Below are 17706 nucleotides of genomic sequence, written 5' to 3' on the forward strand. Positions count from 1 at the left end.
CTTCAAACGCTGAGTTAGTCTCCCCGCGTGCAGGGTTGATGACATCATCCAGATGTTGCCTGGTGTGGTCGGCGACGTCCAGATTTTCTCTGCTGTTGGGAATGGTCCCTAGTTCCTCACCAGCAGCGACTTCCCCAGATCTCCACAGATGGACGTGCTTCCAAAGCTGGTAGACTGTAAACAATTCAAAGCAACCTTTGCTCACTTGAGTTGTTTACAAGTAAACTGGAACACAGGTATCTCTTTTTGCGATTTGGTTTTAGAAAAAGGACATTCTCTAGACTATGTGAACTATGTCAACAAGAAGAAGATATAATTTCAAACTGCCAATTGCTCCGGAGATAAAAAACGGATTAATCAATGATCGATGGCCTGAAGTAAAACAATTCTTCATGTGTCAGCCCTGTACCAGACTTTAAGACAATGTGTTTATGGGGGGGGGGGGGGCAGATTCCCAATGTTTACATTCTATTTACTCGTCTCATGTGAGAAGCATTGACGGTGGAACATCTCCCAAACTGGGACTTGTGCACCATTAGCTCTGGAATAGCAACGTGGAGTTCACAAAACACTTTGCTGGGATGGAATATAGAAAGCACTCTACACATTTGACAGCGCACTACCACCAATTACATTTGTTTTGTATTTTATATGCACTTTTCTGGTCGCCTGGGTTGTGATCAGCTCCCCTTGAGGTGGCTTTGGATAGATGAGAAAATGACTGAATGAAAGGTCAGGTTAGGGCGCCCTGCAGCCAACCTGAGACCAGCAGAAGGCTGTGGAGCAGCTGGGAGCAGCCGTACATCAGGGGGAAGGTGAACATGACCACCAGCTGCTCCGGAGGGAAGGACAGCTGCAGCACTGTGGAGCTGATCTGGACGTTCTGGGCTCCCGTCTCCATGGCGATGGTCCGGCATCTAACAATCATCAGCGTGCGTGAGTGTGCGCCATGCAGTTCACCAACCCGAGGTCCCTGGTTAATATAGCTTTACATGCTGCTCTCTGTGGGGGGCGGGGGGGGATTAAACATAAGGGGTTGGCCCTGAAGGAATCCTGCTGATTTTGTTTACTACTACGACCAGGGGGGGGGGTAGTGTAGTGGTGAGGGGGAGTTGGTCTACCAGCTGAGAGGTTGTGGGTCCGATACCCAATATCCACAACCTCCCTTTGAGCATCGTTGACTCAGATCCCTTAACCCCTACCCTTGTTCAGGGTGTCTCGAAGGAGTTCACGGTAGGTCCCTTTGAATAATAGTGTGTGTTGACTTACTAGGAAAAAGTTTAGATGCTTTTACCTCTGCCATGGCTGCCTGCAGATGACTGCTATGAGGAAGCCGGCAGTGTAGCCAATCAGAGGGAAGACGGCGGCTATGACGACGAGCGAGCCGTCAGTTTGCCAGGATCCAGGATACAGAAGTGCACTGGCCACGCCCACCACCAGTAACATCACGCTGCCAACCACAGAGCCCACCTATCACACAAACCCACCTCATTGGACTCATCACATGTCAATCATTCCTTCAGCATATTGTATCTTAGTGATCATTGCATTATGACATTTATATTGGAACGTGTTATATTGGAAAAAGGTTCAAAGGTCAATTTAATGTCCCAATAAAAGGGAACACAAAAAGAAATACCTTCAGGATACATTTAGCAACTTTAGGCCATTTGTAGTTTACAGCCACACCCCCCGCCACGGGTACAACCAGGGTGAGAAGAGTCAACCCTTTGACACGGAAAACATCAGCTCAATATCACCATGGGTATAAGTCCATGACTAGATTAATTTATAAATATGTATTTAACTTTTTTCTGTTGTATGTTAATTCTGCTTTTCAGGATCATTCATAAGAAAGAGGATCCAAAACAAGTATTGCACTTATAAAAGAATCTCTACTAATAATAGTTAACAGATAGTACACAACACGCAGACAGGAACATTGGAAACCTCTAGCAGGAGAAGGACTCGTCAGTGCGCATTTAGAGAGTCAGCTGTACCCATATTAGAGTAGGGGATCTTGATGTGTGTGGTCACCTCCCAGACATGCGTGTACCCGTACAGACACAGCGGCATCAGCCCCAAGGCCAGTGTGGTGGAACAGCCTGTCATGGTGATACTGGAAAACATTTGGAAATCATTGAGGGTTGATCACTTTGATGTGCATCGAATTACTTTGATGCGAGTTGGACCGATTCCCCTGCTTTGATCATTCCTTGAGATATTTAGATAAAGGGCAGATGTGCTTGAATCCAAAACACATTTTCGCCCTAAACTTGTGATTGGACCCAGAACATTTGTGGAACAACCTGATACACCAGTATAGCCCTCTGCCCCCTTCATGTATCCATTACTTAAAGACATGATTCAAGACAATGTAATGAAACAATACTTCTTTAAAAGCAAATACATCATATCATTTTTTTATATATATAGTATTTGTTGCCACACACACACACACACCTTCCTCTCTCACACACACACACACACACACCTTCCTCACACACACACACCTCACACACACACACACACACACACACACACACACACACACACACACACACACACACACACACACACACACACACACACACACACACACACACACACACACACACACACACACACACACACACACACACACACACACACACACACACACACACACACACAATCTTAAGACAGCCCCAGCACACCTCCTCAGTACCTGAGGTCCATGTCTCCGTCCAGCCAGTACGTGACGATGTTGGAGATGACCCCCCCAGGGCAGCAGCCCATCACCAGGACGGCCACCGCCTGCAGGGGCTGCACGCCCAGGCCCGAGGCCAGCAGGTAGGCCGTGAGGGGCATCAGCCCGAACTGGCAGCCCAGCCCCACCAGCACGCCCCAGGGCCGGCGCAGGTGGGCCCACAGCCTGGACGCCTCCACGGAGCAGCCCAGGGAGAACACCACCACGCCCAGCATGGCGGTCAGGACCGCCCCCAGGACCGTCTGGAGGCCGTCGCTGGGGCCGCGGCCCCCGTCTAGGGATCCGTTCCCCGGGGCGGGGGAGGCATCGGAGGCGGCGAACGGGTCGGGTATTCCGGTGGGGGTGGTGGTGGTGGTGGTGGTGGTGGTGTTGTGGTTGTAGTAGTCCGCCATGATCCCAAAGTGGAAGGTGATCTCCAGTGGAGAGGTGAGCTGCTGCGGGCTTGGGTCCAGTCTGCTTTATGGCTGAACACTCCTCGGCCCTCCCGTACATCTTGAAAGCTGTTTACGTTACGATTGGTCGATGATGGAGCGACTGCTGTAAGGAATGTGTGTTGCTACTGGACACGGAGCGGATTAAGATCTTAAGCTTTTCTTTTTTGCCACTTGGGGCCCGAAAGAGCCAGCAAAGGGGTTTGGTTTGAGGGCTTTGCTTTGCTGTACTTTTTTCGCTGAAAGCTCAATTATAGCTGGTTATAAATAAATATAAACTTTTGTCATTTTCATGGTGCGTGTTTCAATAACATAATTCATAAAGACAAAATCAGAGTAAAACACAAACTCAAATTAAGGAACCATCAAAATGTTTAATTCAGGGAGGATTGAAAAATACTCGACTGGGCAAAGGAATAGACAATATTGAGAAAACACATCAACACAGTAAATACAAGTCCTAATATCGTGCTCATCTCTGGACACGTTACTTGTACTGCTTCTTCTTTTTGATGAGGGCGTCTCTCAAAGCAATCTAGGAGAGGAATAGAAAACACCCAACATATATCAGTGAAGAGCCACAAAAGCACTTCACTTTATCACTCAAATACCCAACCTACTGTACATTTATCATTCAAATACCCAACCTACTGTACATTTATCATTCAAATACCAAAGCAACTGTACATTTATCATTCAAATACCCAACCTACTGTACATTTATCATTCAAATACCAAAGCAACTGTACATTCACCGTGACCAGGTGAAGGTGGGGTTTGGGGCGACTTGCTGAAGCACGCTAACTGGGGGACTGAACCCCAGACTGGGGTGTTGCTGAGGCTTACCTGCTTGTCCCTGAAGGAACGCTTGCTCTTGGTCCGGACGTTCTCGCTGTGGCGCATCATCATGAAGTTCTTGTTCCTCTTCTTCTCCTTGTTGCTGGTGCTGGCGAACGGGTTCAGCTTGCTGTGCTTCTTCGCAAAGTCCTTCCTCTCCGACCGGCCTGCCTGTTGGGAGAAGAAAATAAATACGCAATAAAAACACCATTTTTTATTGAGTGAATTTATTGTATTCACCTAGCGGCCATCTTTTTTCTAAAAGCATGCCGGGTGGGGGGACTGAAGGAGGATTTACCCAGTCGGGGCCCCCTCCACCCAGCTAGTGTTTAGAACCAAGATTACTGCTAGGTGAATTAGGCCCATGATTAGGGATTCAATTCAATTTTAGATGTAGTGGAACTAGAAAAAGTTTTATATATATATACACGATTTTCTAGATCTTTGTGTGATTTAAATAGAAAAAAACGAATTATAGGATAATTAATTATAGGATGAAATACAATTTCTTACCTTTGCGGTAGCCAGTCTTGTTTCCTTGTCTGACTTGGGTTTTTTGTGCAGCAGCTCGATATTCTTCAAACTCAGAAGCTCCCCTCTGAAAATGCATAACATTCCCCTTTCATCAGATATCAGGGTTGGAGAGAGCAGCAGTTGTGCACTGTATTTTTATATCATACACTATAGTAAATACATCAATTGTATTACTCAATTTAATTCAGATTTGTATCATTACTGTGTTGTAATTGTCTTTTTTAAGTTGATATTTAAATTTTTGTCTGCTAGTCGCCCCTTGGGGATGAATAAAGATACCAATACAAGCTAGTAATCTAATCTAGCAATGTAATCTAAATGTCAATATGTAATCAATTAGATCAGATAAATAGAGACTTCCTGTTTGTATGAAGGTAAAACATTGAAATAATCCAATCTAGGGATTGAAGCGCTTTAACGTCCCGCCGCCGCCGCCTACCTGCCGCCGCCCTCCTCGGCGTCCAGGTCCACGTTCTTCCTCTTCTGGCCGCCCTTGCCGGGGGCGTTGTTCACCTCCTTGGCCATCTGGGCCAGGCGGATCTTCTTGAAGTCGTCCTGGGTGAGGAGCCGGGAGGCGCTGACCTCGGCCGCCTTGGCCTGTCGCTCCTCCACGGGGATGGCCAGCAGCTTCTCCGCCTGGGGACGGACGGACAGACACACACACAGTGGGACGCAAGCTCTGAGGAGACCATTACGAGATGGGCTTTGTGGGGCATTTGTCAAAAATGCCGCGCGAAAGAAACTTTCAAAAAGGTGACATATTATATCACCACCAGGTGTTATATCTAGGCGTGTCCACCTAGATGTGGGCTGGATAGATGAGCACAGTTTGCTACGGTCCACTGGGTAGGCTGGTAAGACTGATCTACCCAGCACACATCTCGTTGGAGACGCCCACTTGTGATGTCAGAAGAGGCAGGTTTTCCAAACGTCTTGTAACGGCTAATCCCACTGACACCTGGTGGTATAATATTTCACCCCTGAAGCTCTTTACGGTCCTGTACTGAGTACTGACGCCACATTTCTGGATTCACAAAATACTTTATCGTTATCCGACCGGTCTGAAATGAATCCATTGACCCAGTGTGCTGGGACAGCCACACACCCAGACACCATCTCCCATAAAGACACAACATCCTTACGATGGTACTCGTTTCTTCATCCGAGGAGTGGTGGACGTCAACCCATTCGCCATCTTCATCACCGTCACTGATACTCGCTTCTTCCCAGCCGTCTGCTGAAGGGTTAAATATAAATCAGAGGAAACATACTGAAGTACTTAATGCCAGAAAATGGAGAAATAATCCAAGTAAAGAGAAAAGCACGATATAACCAGCGCAGTAACCACGCAGGGCCTCACCGTCTCCCTTCTCCGCCCCCTCTCCCTCCTGGCTCTCCTCCACCTCCAGCACCTCGGCTCCAGGGATGTGGTCCTTGGCCTCCGTCTCCCCGTAGCTCAGGATCCGGGCCTCCGTGGACAGCTCAGTGGGTCGCCCCTAGGGGAGCCGCAGAAGGGGCAGTCAGAGGGAGGGTCCGCACGCATCTACTGTGACACGTGGGCGTGGAAGGTTACATGGACCGGGGAGACCGCCCATGGGACATCGGAAGAATCCAGAAGAATCATGGCTTTTAAAATCAGCATGTGAAGAACAGGGTTTGATGTTGCAGATCATTTGATTCAAATGAATTAATATTCAATTTAAGTAAGAGCGGACCAGATGCAGATTTTCCTAAAGACATTTAAAGCCTCACCCTGTCTCTCTTGTGGAGCATGGCGGGCCCGAGGTTCCTGAAGAGCTGGATGAGTCCCCTGGCGGACATCATGACGTCTAAGGAACACACAACCCCACACATGTTATCGACAGCCCCCTGGTGTGGTGACGGGGCTCACAGTGAGCGGCGTGGTTCCTGACTCACTCTTGTCCTTGTGGGTCTTGTACAGGGCCAGGTCTCTCAGCAGCTCCTCGTTGATGGCCAGAGGACAGCGCGCCGCGACCTCTCTGATGGCGTTCATCCTACGGGACAAATACACACTTATTAATGATGGGAATAAGAATGTTAACAAAATGCTAAGAACCTGGATGCATTGCACTTTTTTTAAATAAGGTTTACAAAGTGCTTTTCACAGAAATAAAGCAGAACAGAAAACCCAAAACTACAGAAAAATATGCATATGGAAATACCAAACCACAGACCAAAGATGAATAAAATATTTTTTTACTGAGGGACAATGAGAGACAAGAACTTACCCGACTGTCATCACCTCCCCAGAGTTCCTGTCCGTCACAAAGTTGTTGGCGATGGTCATGATCAGGGGTTCAATGATCTGCAGAGAATAAAGTGTGTTAGAACGTCTGCTCTATTATATTTGAAGTACTTGTCAGGGTGTACCATGTGTTAGATTGATTGACGTACCTCTGGTGGAACCAGCTGGTGGGACGACTGCGCAGCACAGAGGAGAACCTTCGTCACCTCTAGAGAAGGGAAGAGAGCGTTCTCATGTTAGTACTGGATAACCAGGGAGCCACAGAGAGACGAACACCGTGGAACCTGCACTCTGCAACGGGCTAGCAGCCTACAGTGGTTGAGCTGCAGCTACAGTAAGGCTAATAAAGAATAATAAATATAAGAATAATAATAATAATAATAATAAAGAAAGATTCCCAGGATGGATTGACTTGTTGGCATGTTTTATTCTTGAGAATCCTTCTAGTTCAGATATCTGCTGATAAGGGTAGCGAGGGTAGTGAGTACAAAGTGGAATAAGGAAAATAAAAAGTGTGCTTTAACCTCTCTGATGGGGCTGGATGAAACGCTGGATGAAGGGGTAGAAGTTGAACAGGAAGAGCTGGAGAAGGAAGAGAGAGTTAGCATTACGTCATCGCGGACAGCGCAAAACCAGCAAATGTGGAAGTCTGAGAGAGGGTACAGAGAAATGATGACACACAGTTGACAATTTGGCAGAATCGCATGCAAAATGTAAACCATTAGGAGAACACGTAGTACAGGGGTGTAAAAATTATTTTAGGTTGCGTGCCACATTCGACCAAATACTTCTTCAGAAGAAAAACGAATCCAAATATGCTTGAATACATAAAATTTCCCTGTGACGTTGAATATTATATTCAGTTTAACCTCAAAAGGCACGTTGCGTTTCCCTTGACATCTGTATCAGTTTTTCTTCTCTTTGAAAGGGATGAGGGAAAGTGGAATCTAGCAGTCTAACTTTCTTCTGAATTATTTTGGGCCTATTTGCCTAGTGCTGCTTCTAGCACGAATCAAGTTGTTTTGGGAATTACATTGAGTAAAAGTTCCTTTGATATACCAGTTTATTAAATGAGGCCGTATCTTGCCCGCAGGCGGCCCACTTGACGCCCCTGAGCGAGTGCATCCTCCTCACCTCGTGGATCCCAACCAGCCTGGACACGAGGTCCATCATCATGATCTTCACCTCAAAGCGCTCCTTACTGTCCTCCAGCTGCTTCAGGAGCTTCTCAGAGAAATCTACAGACAGACGCAGAGAGACGCATGCAGAGGTCAGGTCAGCGCCGCGATGGGAGCCCAGGGCGGGGCAGTGAGACGACCGCAAGCGAGTGTGAATGAACCCCCACCTTGTGGGTCGTGGATGAGGTGAATGGCCGAGAAGTTGAAGACCTCCACCACCTTCTTTTTCTTGTGTTTCTGCGTGTCAAAGGGCATTGAAAACATAAATGCTGATTCCATTTCTCAGATAATCGTGATTCAGAACAGAGAGCGTTGACCGCGACTCCCCTGCCACGAGGGGTGCGTTTGATTTCGCCGTACCTTGAGGACTTTCATGGCCTTCTCCAGCTTCTTCTTGCTCTTGGTGCTCTTCTTTGACGTGGAGTACCGCACCAACAGGTCTCTGGCCGAGGGCCCGTCGTCCTGAGAGAGCGCAGCGCACGCGTTGGTTAGATAACAAGGACCGACGCAAACAAAACGGTTTGGAGCCTGTTTACATTTTGAAACCCGCGAGAACTCGGGAGCCCGTACGCACCTCGGACTCTGAGTCACTGTCCTTTTTCTCGTCCTCGTCTTTGCCGAGGAAGAATTTCATGCCGGCGACGCAGATCTGAGTGGAAGGGGGGGGGGGGGGGAGCAGACAGTTCAAACACCACAATCACAAACCTCCCTCCGCTCCACACACACAGACCCATGTATGGATTTGTTTTTACTTTAGATTACAGCAGTGTATCCGGCTCCCCACATACCTTTGTCACTTTGGAGAAACACGCCGTTGTGATGACGTTGACCGTTTTTGCATCATTCCTGCGACAAAGGAACGACAAAAAACCTACTGATTAATGTCTCTTCCGACTATAAAACACAACGACAACCATAACACAAATTGAGGGAGTGCTGAATCTGTTTACTGCATGGTTAACCTTTTATACATTGGACATGTAAAGGGCAAAATAGGCTAAGCAGCAGGTGTGCTTCCTGTACTTATAGTCAGCAAAAATATTAGAAAAAGTATGCCATAACGAAATATTTCTATTAAACTGTAATTACCTGAAAATTGTAGTCTACTGCTGGATAATAATCACAGGGTCTCGACATTTCTACTTTATTTGAGTAGTCATTTTAACTGAATTAGTCCTCAGGACATGAAAACAAGAAACTCACCAAATGTTCCTCTTGTAGAGCTCAACCATGACGTCCAGCGAGATCTTGGCTGCGATGGGGTTGCTGTCTCTCAGCATGGTGTACATAAAGTTCTGTAAAGTCTGGAACACGGAAGAGAACACTGGTTGGGTTACGTTGCTCGGATAAAAACCACACTCAAACAAAACCACACAGCAGCGGACTTACCGTGTTGACCTTGTTGTTCTTATGCTTTGAATTGATGTTCTTGATATCTGCAACAATGTGTGTGTACAGCGTCTGTACGGAGAGCAACACACTGAATTAACAAACAGATACCATATCGTTCCCCCAAAAAAAGGGGACTAAACCCCCTTTTTAAAGACTTGTTTTTGTGAATTTTCTTCCCTAAGATCAATTTTTTTTTTTTATAATGAATATCATTTATTTGAAAATCATGATAACTAAAACAGTCTCATGAGGATGAGAGCATCCAGGATCTCTACTGTCCGTCCACTTCCAGAGAGGAGGAAGATGTGGAGGGCTGAGTGCACAAGCCAGACAGGCACTTCGGGAGAATAACCTCAGCTAAGCCCACGGGATCTAAGAGTTTGTAGGAAAGGAAGTGTGTGGAAGCCAAATATACAGGGACGGCAATTAGCGGTCTACTAATGTATGTCACTGTAGCGGAGTGCGAGCAAGGTCTCGGGAGAACGAAAAGTTGTCAATCTCCTGAAAACTTGCTCAAGCACCACAACAGGGCCAACAAAAACATTTTCTCTCAAAATACGCCAACTGTTACGGCCCAGCACTTAGGAAAGGGAAGGAGCAGAGCACCAGTTGGACTTGGTAGAATGGGATGTATTTATTGACGTTTCAAAGTCTAGACCCCGAATATAAGACCAAACCGCTTTAAGACAGGGGGTAAACAACTTGCTTATATTCGGGGTCAACACGGAAAGCATAATCACAGACCTGGAGATAAGGTAGGTCCAACAATTATAGTCCTATTCAGGTGCTGTGTTTAAAATATGTTTTAAAACGTCTGCTTTTGGACTGTATACAATAATAGTAAAGCATTTTTATTCTTACACGACAGAACATCTAATGGATTCCAACTGATTGACTTCGAGTACAAATCGAGTTGCCCTGGAACTTGGGTTCATTCCTACTAGCACCAACAACAATCTAGAGACAAGCACCACTGTTTGTTTACCTTATCTCACTGTCTCTCTCTTTGTGCGAGACAGTGAACACAAACCGCTGTCGCTATGTGCTGACTGAAGAAAACGGTCCATCAGCTCTTCTTCCATGACTATTAGAAACTAGAGGGGCTTGTGACAGAACTAGCTAGGGAGTCAACCATGCGGGCAGTACACCTTGTGGCCACAAACCAGGATCCTTTCCAACCTGGGTTACCATCTAGGTTCAAGGTTTTTTGGGAAAGGTTTGTCTGAGTTGTTATTCCGCTGGATATCCTCACCTTCCTCAGTAGTTTGTCGTGGCAACGCAGAAGCTCAAAGAAGAGCTCCAGGAGGCCTGTTGGGTTGATCAGGTCCTTGTTCCTCAGGAGAATCAGGGCCTTGCAAAACGTCTACACAGAGAAAAAAACGTCACAAGCAGAACACATTCGACATTAGCAAACTGTAGTGTAACATCAACTTAATTAGGTTATATTGAGTCCAAGAATGTTCCTCTCAGCCTCAAAAGTACAGTATTTTCTATCAAAAAAAAATTATAATAAAAGTGCACTTATAAAATTGCCTTTTGACAAAAAGGCACTTTTATAGAGAAAAAAAGCCTCATAGATGTCTTGAACATACGAGGTGACTGATGGTTCATTGCCACGGGTAGAGTTTTGGGACCACTGCGCTAGGTTGTGGCCTGATTACGATTTCTTACCATTCGTAAATCTGAATCCAGGACAGTGTGATGCCCCAGTAGCAGACCGGTCAGCTCCTGGGGGAACGCAGACAGATGCTCCACATAGCAGTGTCCGACCTGAAGGAACCACGACACACTCTCTTTATCCGTGCAGTAGAGCGAAGACAGTACGACGGGGATATTAATATAATTGATCCAGTGATGTTGAAGTGGGACAGAACTCACCTGAGCCAGGAACATGGCGAGGTCCGCCAGCTCCTTGTTGGGCTTGTCTGGCTGTAGTTTAAATATCTGCACATTGGACTGGTAGTGGCGATATTGTTGGAGGAACTGAGGGATACAGGTCCAATATCGATTAAAATGCAGCGTGATGACAAACCGTATCATTTTATAGGGCGATCAGAGTTAAGAGAACATCGTGTTGATTTAATAAACAGGCATGTCTGGCAAGACTTACCTCTTCTATGTATGATCCAGGATCCCTCTTTATGAGGTTCTGCAACTGCGGTAAATTGTTCGGCAGCTTGTTTCCTTGTCGCCCTGACATGTTTAATAATAATATCCAGTATAATCTAACGAGAATGAGTGATGAAAACAATTTATTAAATATTACGCGTGGCGTTTATGGAGTCCACCATATTGTTTTGGGAAGCAGTGCTGACTACGGTAAGCCGAAAGGGTAGAAGGAAGTCATTATTTTAGTCATCCAATTGAATTGCGCCCCCTGCATATAGGCCGAGCAACTACAACAAACAGACGTGATATTGTTTTCTGAATGATGATATTCTGATTCATACTTCTATTATTACCTAGTCATGGGAGCTATTCAACAAGTTAATATCCGACTTTCCTCATTAAATGAGGATGTGGTGTGTTGTGATTTGCAATCAGCCATACATTTTGGCAATTTAAACAACTTCAACAATTATAAACCGTCCAATAATAAAGTATGCACAGCTTATTTGACTATGGCTGATTAAAGATCTGAAGCGTTTTCCAGGGAGAGATTAGAACCTGAGACACGGTCATCTGATTCATCGGTCCAAAAAATGTATTCAGCTCTTGGAAAACTACTGGTGGTTTAGTTCCCCCACTCATACGATTATTTTAATGACTCCTATTAGTTTGAAGTTGATCTTTTCTACATATAATTCATTATACCGGGTCACCTAGTTATTTGGCTTATATTTAGTTTAGGGCAAGGAATGTCAAAATGAGTAATACATATTTAATGGTAGGCAGCTCATTGTTCATAACTAATTTGTTACCAACCCTGTACAGCTGTGTGCATAAATATTTTAGTTAGTTAGTAGTAGTAAGTTATCTCAATAAATATCTTGTTATAGGATAAACATAGGCCTACATACTGTATGTGTAAACTGAGCACTGCAATGACATGGACACATGTAAATTATCAACCCTTTATAAAATTACATTCAAAACCTATCCACAGTTTAATTTTCATGAGATGAATATGTACACATTTAATATCATTACCGCAGGCAGTCGGCAATTACTGTATAATAAGATTTACAAAGCAAATACTGTCGTAGTATTCTGTCAAGGCAAATTCCAGCATCAAATAAGATTAAAAATGCACAAAAGTATAATTTTGTTCCACATAAAATATGTATTCATTCATCGCTTTCATAACTATTTCATAATATCCAAGTATTCCGGTAAGAAAACATTGCTGTTCTCTTAAGGGTGACAATAAAAAGATAAAAACATACAATCATCCGTTCTCATGAATGCATCGAGGAGGAAGTAGCAGCCGGGTAAGAAAACATACAAATATAGATTTGACTCTGGGATTTACGCTAACCTAAACGAATGCATTAAAGGCTTTAAAAATGTTGCACTGTAGTTTTGGCCATATCTGCCTATGTCAACCGTCCCCCGTATTTGTGTCTTTGCTTTCTCGCAGGAAACGGGGTAGGGGGGGGGCGAAAGAATGTTCTGTACAAGGTGTGGCAGGTAGAAGGTCTCCATGCTATCCTGAGAGCTTCTCCTCAGCTTGAAGACATCTGAGCACGTATAAAATCACCTGATAGCAGAAAATATATTGTTCCTGTAGAGGAGAGAGAAGAGCAGTGATGAGCCGGGAGAGTTGGGAGCATTAACGGTATTATATGTGCACACTGGGTGTCATCCGTAACACGGGTTGAACGGTCACCTCGGTTTGGACCATTCCCTGTCGTTGAAGCCTCATGTTCCTCACGACGTCGGAAATGTCAAACTGAAAGACAAATCGTTTGTTGGCGAGTCATCTTTCAGAGCAAATTAACCGCAAAAACAGTTGAACACGCAGTGGAAAATATTTCACTGCAACCACGCCTTTTGTCCGAAGAATAAAAACAAGCCTCATTTCTTAAATCAGCACAGGGTTGTTCTCTTTAAGTCAAACTGTTCTGCAGAGATAAAAGTTCGGAAAATGTCAATTTGAACGATAGTGATCGCAGCAGCGACGGAGCGACGGAGACGTTTTAACAACCCGCAGAACACCGGCCCGTGCCTTACGTCGGTGTCCTTGCTGATGAGCCCCAGCACCACGTCGATGCAGATCAGGGTCCCCGAGCGGCCGATGCCCGCGCTGCAGTGCGTGATGACGGGGCCCGACTGGTGGATGTGCCTCATGTAGGAGATGAAGGTGAGCAGGTGGGAGGGCTGCGAGGGCGTGCCGTGGTCGGGCCAGCCCGTGTAGTTCAGGTGGGTGACCCGCTGGACCTCGTTGGTCTGGGAAGAAAGGGGCCACAAAGGATTCAGGCTTAGTTATGGTTGTACGTCGTCGACACAACGCAAAAGGGCTTTACGGACCCATTACGTCCTTGGGGACCCTCCTTGTGTCCCCCGTTAGGGCTTGACATGTGCCTCCCAAATATCTTTCCCTTGCGTCGAGGCGACGCAGCAGCAAGGGCTGTGATGATCGGTCCGCCGACGTCCACCCGACACAGAACCAAAACAGGTTCACGATTCGGTCGAAGCGGCCATTGCGTTGCGTCAACGTCTAACCATAACTAACGCCTTAAGGAATATCGTGAGAAAGTAGGAGAGTCCCGAGTACATCAGTGCTCAGGGGGGGGGTTCACGAGCGCACCTGCATGTCCTTGACCTCGATGAAGCGGATGACAAAGTTCTCCAGGTGCTGGTCCTTCACCAGCGCGACCTGCAGCCTCTCGTCCACCATCTCCGCGGTGCCGGGCGTGTCGGGCCAGTAGCGCTGGCACTTGACCTTGCCGCCCTCCACCTCCTGGGTCATCATGGCGATGACGTTGGCCTTCTGCTCCCACACCATCTGCCAGAAGTCCCCCAGCGTGGTGGGCAGGGGGCCCTGGCAGGCGATGAACGGGTAGCTCTCGTCCTTCACCGCCATGGTGATGAAGTTGGCGTTGATGTAGCCGCCATCCTGGCCCAGGGTCACTCGCGTCGAATCGACTGGAGACAAAAGATCAATCAAAATGATCAGGTTTCACATATACATTCTACAAAATCTAAAATGTAAAATAAATGAATACACATCAATATAACAATTAAAATATTGGTATAAAGTTATATAAAAACAAGCAGAATTCCATAACTGGTAATAATTATTGACAATAATTTATGTTATTATAATATTTTCCAACCAAGGTTTAAATCAAAGGGCCTCACATGGAACAATGTTCTTGTAGCGATTCTTCTTCTTGTTCTCCTTGGTTTGACCTATCAAACAGTCGTCCAGCGGCTGAAGGTTCTGGAGATTCTGGGATGGAAACAGAAGACAAATGTCATCTCTGTCAACCATCACCACCACCTCCACCACCACCACCACCACCGCCACCATCTAATGGAGGTGAACGGGGGATCTCATATGGATGAGTGACCAGTACCTCAAACTCCTGCAGGGGGACCTTCTGCTCCAGCAGCCCCCTCATCATGCGGACCACGGCGTTGAGATGGGTCCCCGTGTACTGGCCGTCTGGGACCACCTTGACCAGGGGCAGCGAGGTCAGCTGGTCCTCGCTGATGATGGGCCCGTCTGAGGGGGACACGGTGGGGGGAGGGGGTCAACGTACGGGACAAGCGCTGGCTGATGTTGCAATATATCGGACAGTACTGTTGTTATGTGGGGTGCATAGTGAGAGAAGCCACTCAAAAGGTTGTAGCATTTGCCAAATCTGTTCTTTTTACTAATATAAGTAATTGTAACAGAAGCACTTTCCCCCCCACTACCACTTAAGTTATCTAAATCCAAACCATGAACCCCTATCAATTACTACCCCTTATAGTACTACAGAGGTTATAACACCCCATTTATTCAAACTGACCTACAGAATCGAGAAAAACATCTTTATTCACAGTACCCTACAAATTGATCCAGTGGAAAAAAAGATTGCAAACTGAATCATTCCGTTAACTCAAACAGAAGCTGCTAACCATCGGCCACTTGCTGAACCCATATCCTCCGTATGCTTAGCAGTTTACCCCTGTGAGCCAATAGAGACGATACAACAATCAACCTATAAGCCGCTTCTTGAGATCAGGCCCCAACTAATTTTTGATTGGTCCTCGGTCTTCTGGTAACCCTGATTGAACATGTGATAACCAATCAACGCGTAGCGCTCACCGTCCGGCCTGCTCATGTCTTCCATGGGAAGCTCGTCACTGCCCCACGTGATGGCGTCTTCCTCGGGCTGGCCCGCGCTCATCTGCAGGTAGCTGGGGGCAACGACAACACACAGCACGGTCAAGGGGCTGTATTTATGTTAAATAAGAGTTGAACGACTCTTATGTTCTGACAGCAATGGCCGCTATGGTGTTTGGTCAGTAACATTGGTCTTGCAGTGCCTTCACTCTGCAGTAAACACATCATTTGTTTTCTGGTATCCCATGGCTACTTTATCCAATCAGGAGAGAGCACTCCACAAAGAGGCGAGTTCAGTGTGGACTGACAATTAGCGAACAGGCAAAGCGACTTGGGAGGTTCGAGTGCTGCCAGGAAGGGCTCACACAATCAAACACGGCAAGCAAAACCAAAAGACCTGAAGGAAATGAATAGGAAAAGAAAGCCGGCAGTAAAAAGAGAAAGGAGTCATGTAAGAACAACATTTATATTGGTTTGGCATACAATCGTTGGGAAAGTGTGTTGAGGTAGGAAGGAGGGAGGGGAGTGCAAACTGCAAAAATGGACAAAAACTTAGCCTAAACGACAGCATCGCTTACGGCGCCTTTTTATCAGCCTTAGTGTTCAACCACCAAATGTAATGGTTAGAAAATAGCAAATCTTCTTACTTCTCGTTCATCAAGTCATCCACACTCTCCTCTTTCCAGTCCACTTTCCGGGAGCCCTGCAACGCGCCGCGAAGAAGCCCAGTTCAGTTTGGCGTCACATTTCGAAGCACCCAAAACGGCCACAACAATAAACTATAGATGAGGGGGAACTTCATCCGCTGTGGAAGTATGGACAACTGGGCGTGTGTGTGTGTGTGTGTGTGTGTGTGTGTGTGTGTGTGTGTGTGTGTGTGTGTGTGTGTGTGTGTGTGTGTGTGTGTGTGTGTGTGTGTGTGTGTGTGTGTGTGTGTGTGTGTGTGGTTAAATGAAAATGAGAAGCTGAGTTTGGCATTGTGAGCACAGGCTCATTGTCATGACTGTAAACACAAAGGCCTTTTAGAAACGACGGGTGGACACGGACTCAGTCTCAGCGTCACCATGGCAGCAGCGCACTGACGTCTGTGCTACGCGTACCTCAGGTGAGTCCTCAGGTAGAGAGGAGCCGTCGCAGTCCGTGTCCTCCGACAGCTCGGTGGTCTGCTCGCTGCCCCTCCGGCCCCCGGCGCCGGCCTGGTCGTAGTCTGTGGACGGGAGCACAGTGCTGGGGACCGGGGGGACGCCAAGGGGACCGGGGGGACGCCAAGGGGACCGGGGGGACGCCAAGGGGACCGGGGGGACGTCAAGGGGACCGGGGGGACGCCAAGGGGACCGGGGGGACGTCAAGGGGAAACCAAACCCCCGCCCACTGACTCATGTGACTCATGCTCTCTCATGGCTGGTAGATCTTTATTCATGAAGGGGCGGGGCTATATTGCACGACAGGCTTCTGCTCGGATCTAGGAGGGCGGGGGGGAGGGTGGTGACGGCCCAATGTTTTATTGACGTTACCTGGTGACCAAAAGCCGTCAATAACAGGCAACTCATGTAATAGCATGTGTTTAACCAATAGAGGGCGGTTTGAGTCCATGTTTACAGGTTATACTATGCTTATTAAAACCACGTCCATATCAGGTGACATTTGGACCAGGATCCATCCATAGCACTTATGTCACTTTTCATAAAAAAATAAGTTGATTGAGGGTTTTGTTTTTCTTTTAAGTGGCAATCCGGAAGTTTCATGGTTTCATGTACACAAATGAAGAATAAGTCAATAGTTATTAGTACCAGGTGGTTCAGTACAGTACTGAAGCTCTACATAGGACAGTGGGGTGGGGTTAGTACCAGGTGGTTCAGTACAGTACTGAAGCTATACCTAGGACAGTGGGGTGGGGTTAGTACCAGGTGGTTCAGTACAGTACTGAAGCTATACCTAGGACAGTGGGGTGGGGTTAGTACCAGGTGGTTCAGTACAGTACTGAAGCTATACCTAGGACAGTGGGGTGGGGTAAGTACCAGGTGGTTCAGTACAGTACTGAA

The 17706-nt window shown here is 46.7% G+C and overlaps 3 protein-coding genes across 5 annotated transcripts in view; all 3 read right to left on the minus strand.

Annotated features, from left to right (window-relative positions):
* Positions 1-733: 733 nt before the first annotated feature.
* Positions 734-3141, minus strand: LOC130372813 (sodium-dependent organic anion transporter-like). The gene is made up of 5 exons (XM_056578973.1): positions 2708-3141; positions 2001-2119; positions 1640-1728; positions 1295-1470; positions 734-917 (listed from the first exon to the last, which is right to left on the minus strand). The coding sequence occupies exons 1-5, from the start codon at positions 3139-3141 to the stop codon at positions 734-736; spliced, it is 1002 nt and encodes a 333-aa protein (XP_056434948.1).
* A 393-nt stretch (positions 3142-3534) lies between these two features.
* On the minus strand, positions 3535-11708 carry sdad1 (SDA1 domain containing 1). 2 transcript variants are annotated; one of them, XM_056577892.1, is made up of 22 exons: positions 11498-11708; positions 11266-11370; positions 11059-11157; positions 10640-10750; positions 9385-9456; positions 9199-9299; positions 8784-8841; positions 8570-8644; positions 8356-8457; positions 8163-8232; positions 7952-8055; positions 7342-7399; positions 6967-7025; positions 6801-6877; positions 6469-6566; positions 6304-6380; positions 5912-6047; positions 5694-5788; positions 4991-5187; positions 4531-4615; positions 4027-4188; positions 3535-3715 (listed from the first exon to the last, which is right to left on the minus strand). In XM_056577892.1, the coding sequence occupies exons 1-22, from the start codon at positions 11585-11587 to the stop codon at positions 3668-3670; spliced, it is 2079 nt and encodes a 692-aa protein (XP_056433867.1). In that variant the 5' UTR covers positions 11588-11708; the 3' UTR covers positions 3535-3667. The 2 variants fall into 2 exon arrangements, with proteins under 2 accessions (XP_056433867.1, XP_056433868.1); XM_056577893.1 differs by having other exon boundaries at positions 5694-5785; positions 11498-11698.
* Positions 11709-13026: 1318 nt separating this feature from the next.
* ptpn13 (protein tyrosine phosphatase non-receptor type 13) overlaps positions 13027-17706 on the minus strand; it is a 62076-nt gene continuing 57396 nt past the window's right edge. For both annotated transcript variants that reach the window (XM_056577891.1, XM_056577890.1), the window contains 9 exons: positions 16765-16871; positions 16312-16367; positions 15647-15738; positions 14910-15058; positions 14692-14782; positions 14138-14475; positions 13561-13776; positions 13217-13279; positions 13027-13111 (listed from right to left, as the gene is read on the minus strand). In XM_056577891.1, the coding sequence (XP_056433866.1) occupies positions 13034-13111; positions 13217-13279; positions 13561-13776; positions 14138-14475; positions 14692-14782; positions 14910-15058; positions 15647-15738; positions 16312-16367; positions 16765-16871 (1190 nt within the window). In that variant the 3' untranslated portion in view covers positions 13027-13033. The remainder of the gene's footprint in view (positions 13112-13216; positions 13280-13560; positions 13777-14137; positions 14476-14691; positions 14783-14909; positions 15059-15646; positions 15739-16311; positions 16368-16764; positions 16872-17706) is intronic.

This window comes from Gadus chalcogrammus, chromosome 19 (genome assembly GCF_026213295.1).
Source record: "Gadus chalcogrammus isolate NIFS_2021 chromosome 19, NIFS_Gcha_1.0, whole genome shotgun sequence".
In the NCBI taxonomy this organism is placed as follows: Eukaryota; Metazoa; Chordata; class Actinopteri; order Gadiformes; family Gadidae; genus Gadus; species Gadus chalcogrammus.

What these genes read in the sequence shown, in the direction of transcription:
- LOC130372813 (XM_056578973.1), bottom strand. Translation starts at nt 3,141, where the DNA reads ATGGCGGACTACTACAACCACAACACCACCACCACCACCACCACCACC. An exon ending in GATCCCCTACTCTAATATGG is followed by an intron (nt 1,729 to 2,000) that starts GTACAGCTGACT and finishes TCCGTGTCAAAG; the next exon opens with GGTTGACTCTTCTCACCCTG. An exon ending in TGCAGGCAGCCATGGCAGAG is followed by an intron (nt 918 to 1,294) that starts GTAAAAGCATCT and finishes GATGATTGTTAG; the next exon opens with ATGCCGGACCATCGCCATGG.
- sdad1 (XM_056577892.1), bottom strand. Translation starts at nt 11,587, where the DNA reads ATGTCAGGGCGACAAGGAAACAAGCTGCCGAACAATTTACCGCAGTTG. An exon ending in GGGGAGGTGATGACAGTCGG is followed by an intron (nt 6,567 to 6,800) that starts GTAAGTTCTTGT and finishes TTTGTCCCGTAG; the next exon opens with GATGAACGCCATCAGAGAGG. An exon ending in CAAGACCCACAAGGACAAGA is followed by an intron (nt 6,381 to 6,468) that starts GTGAGTCAGGAA and finishes TGTGTTCCTTAG; the next exon opens with ACGTCATGATGTCCGCCAGG.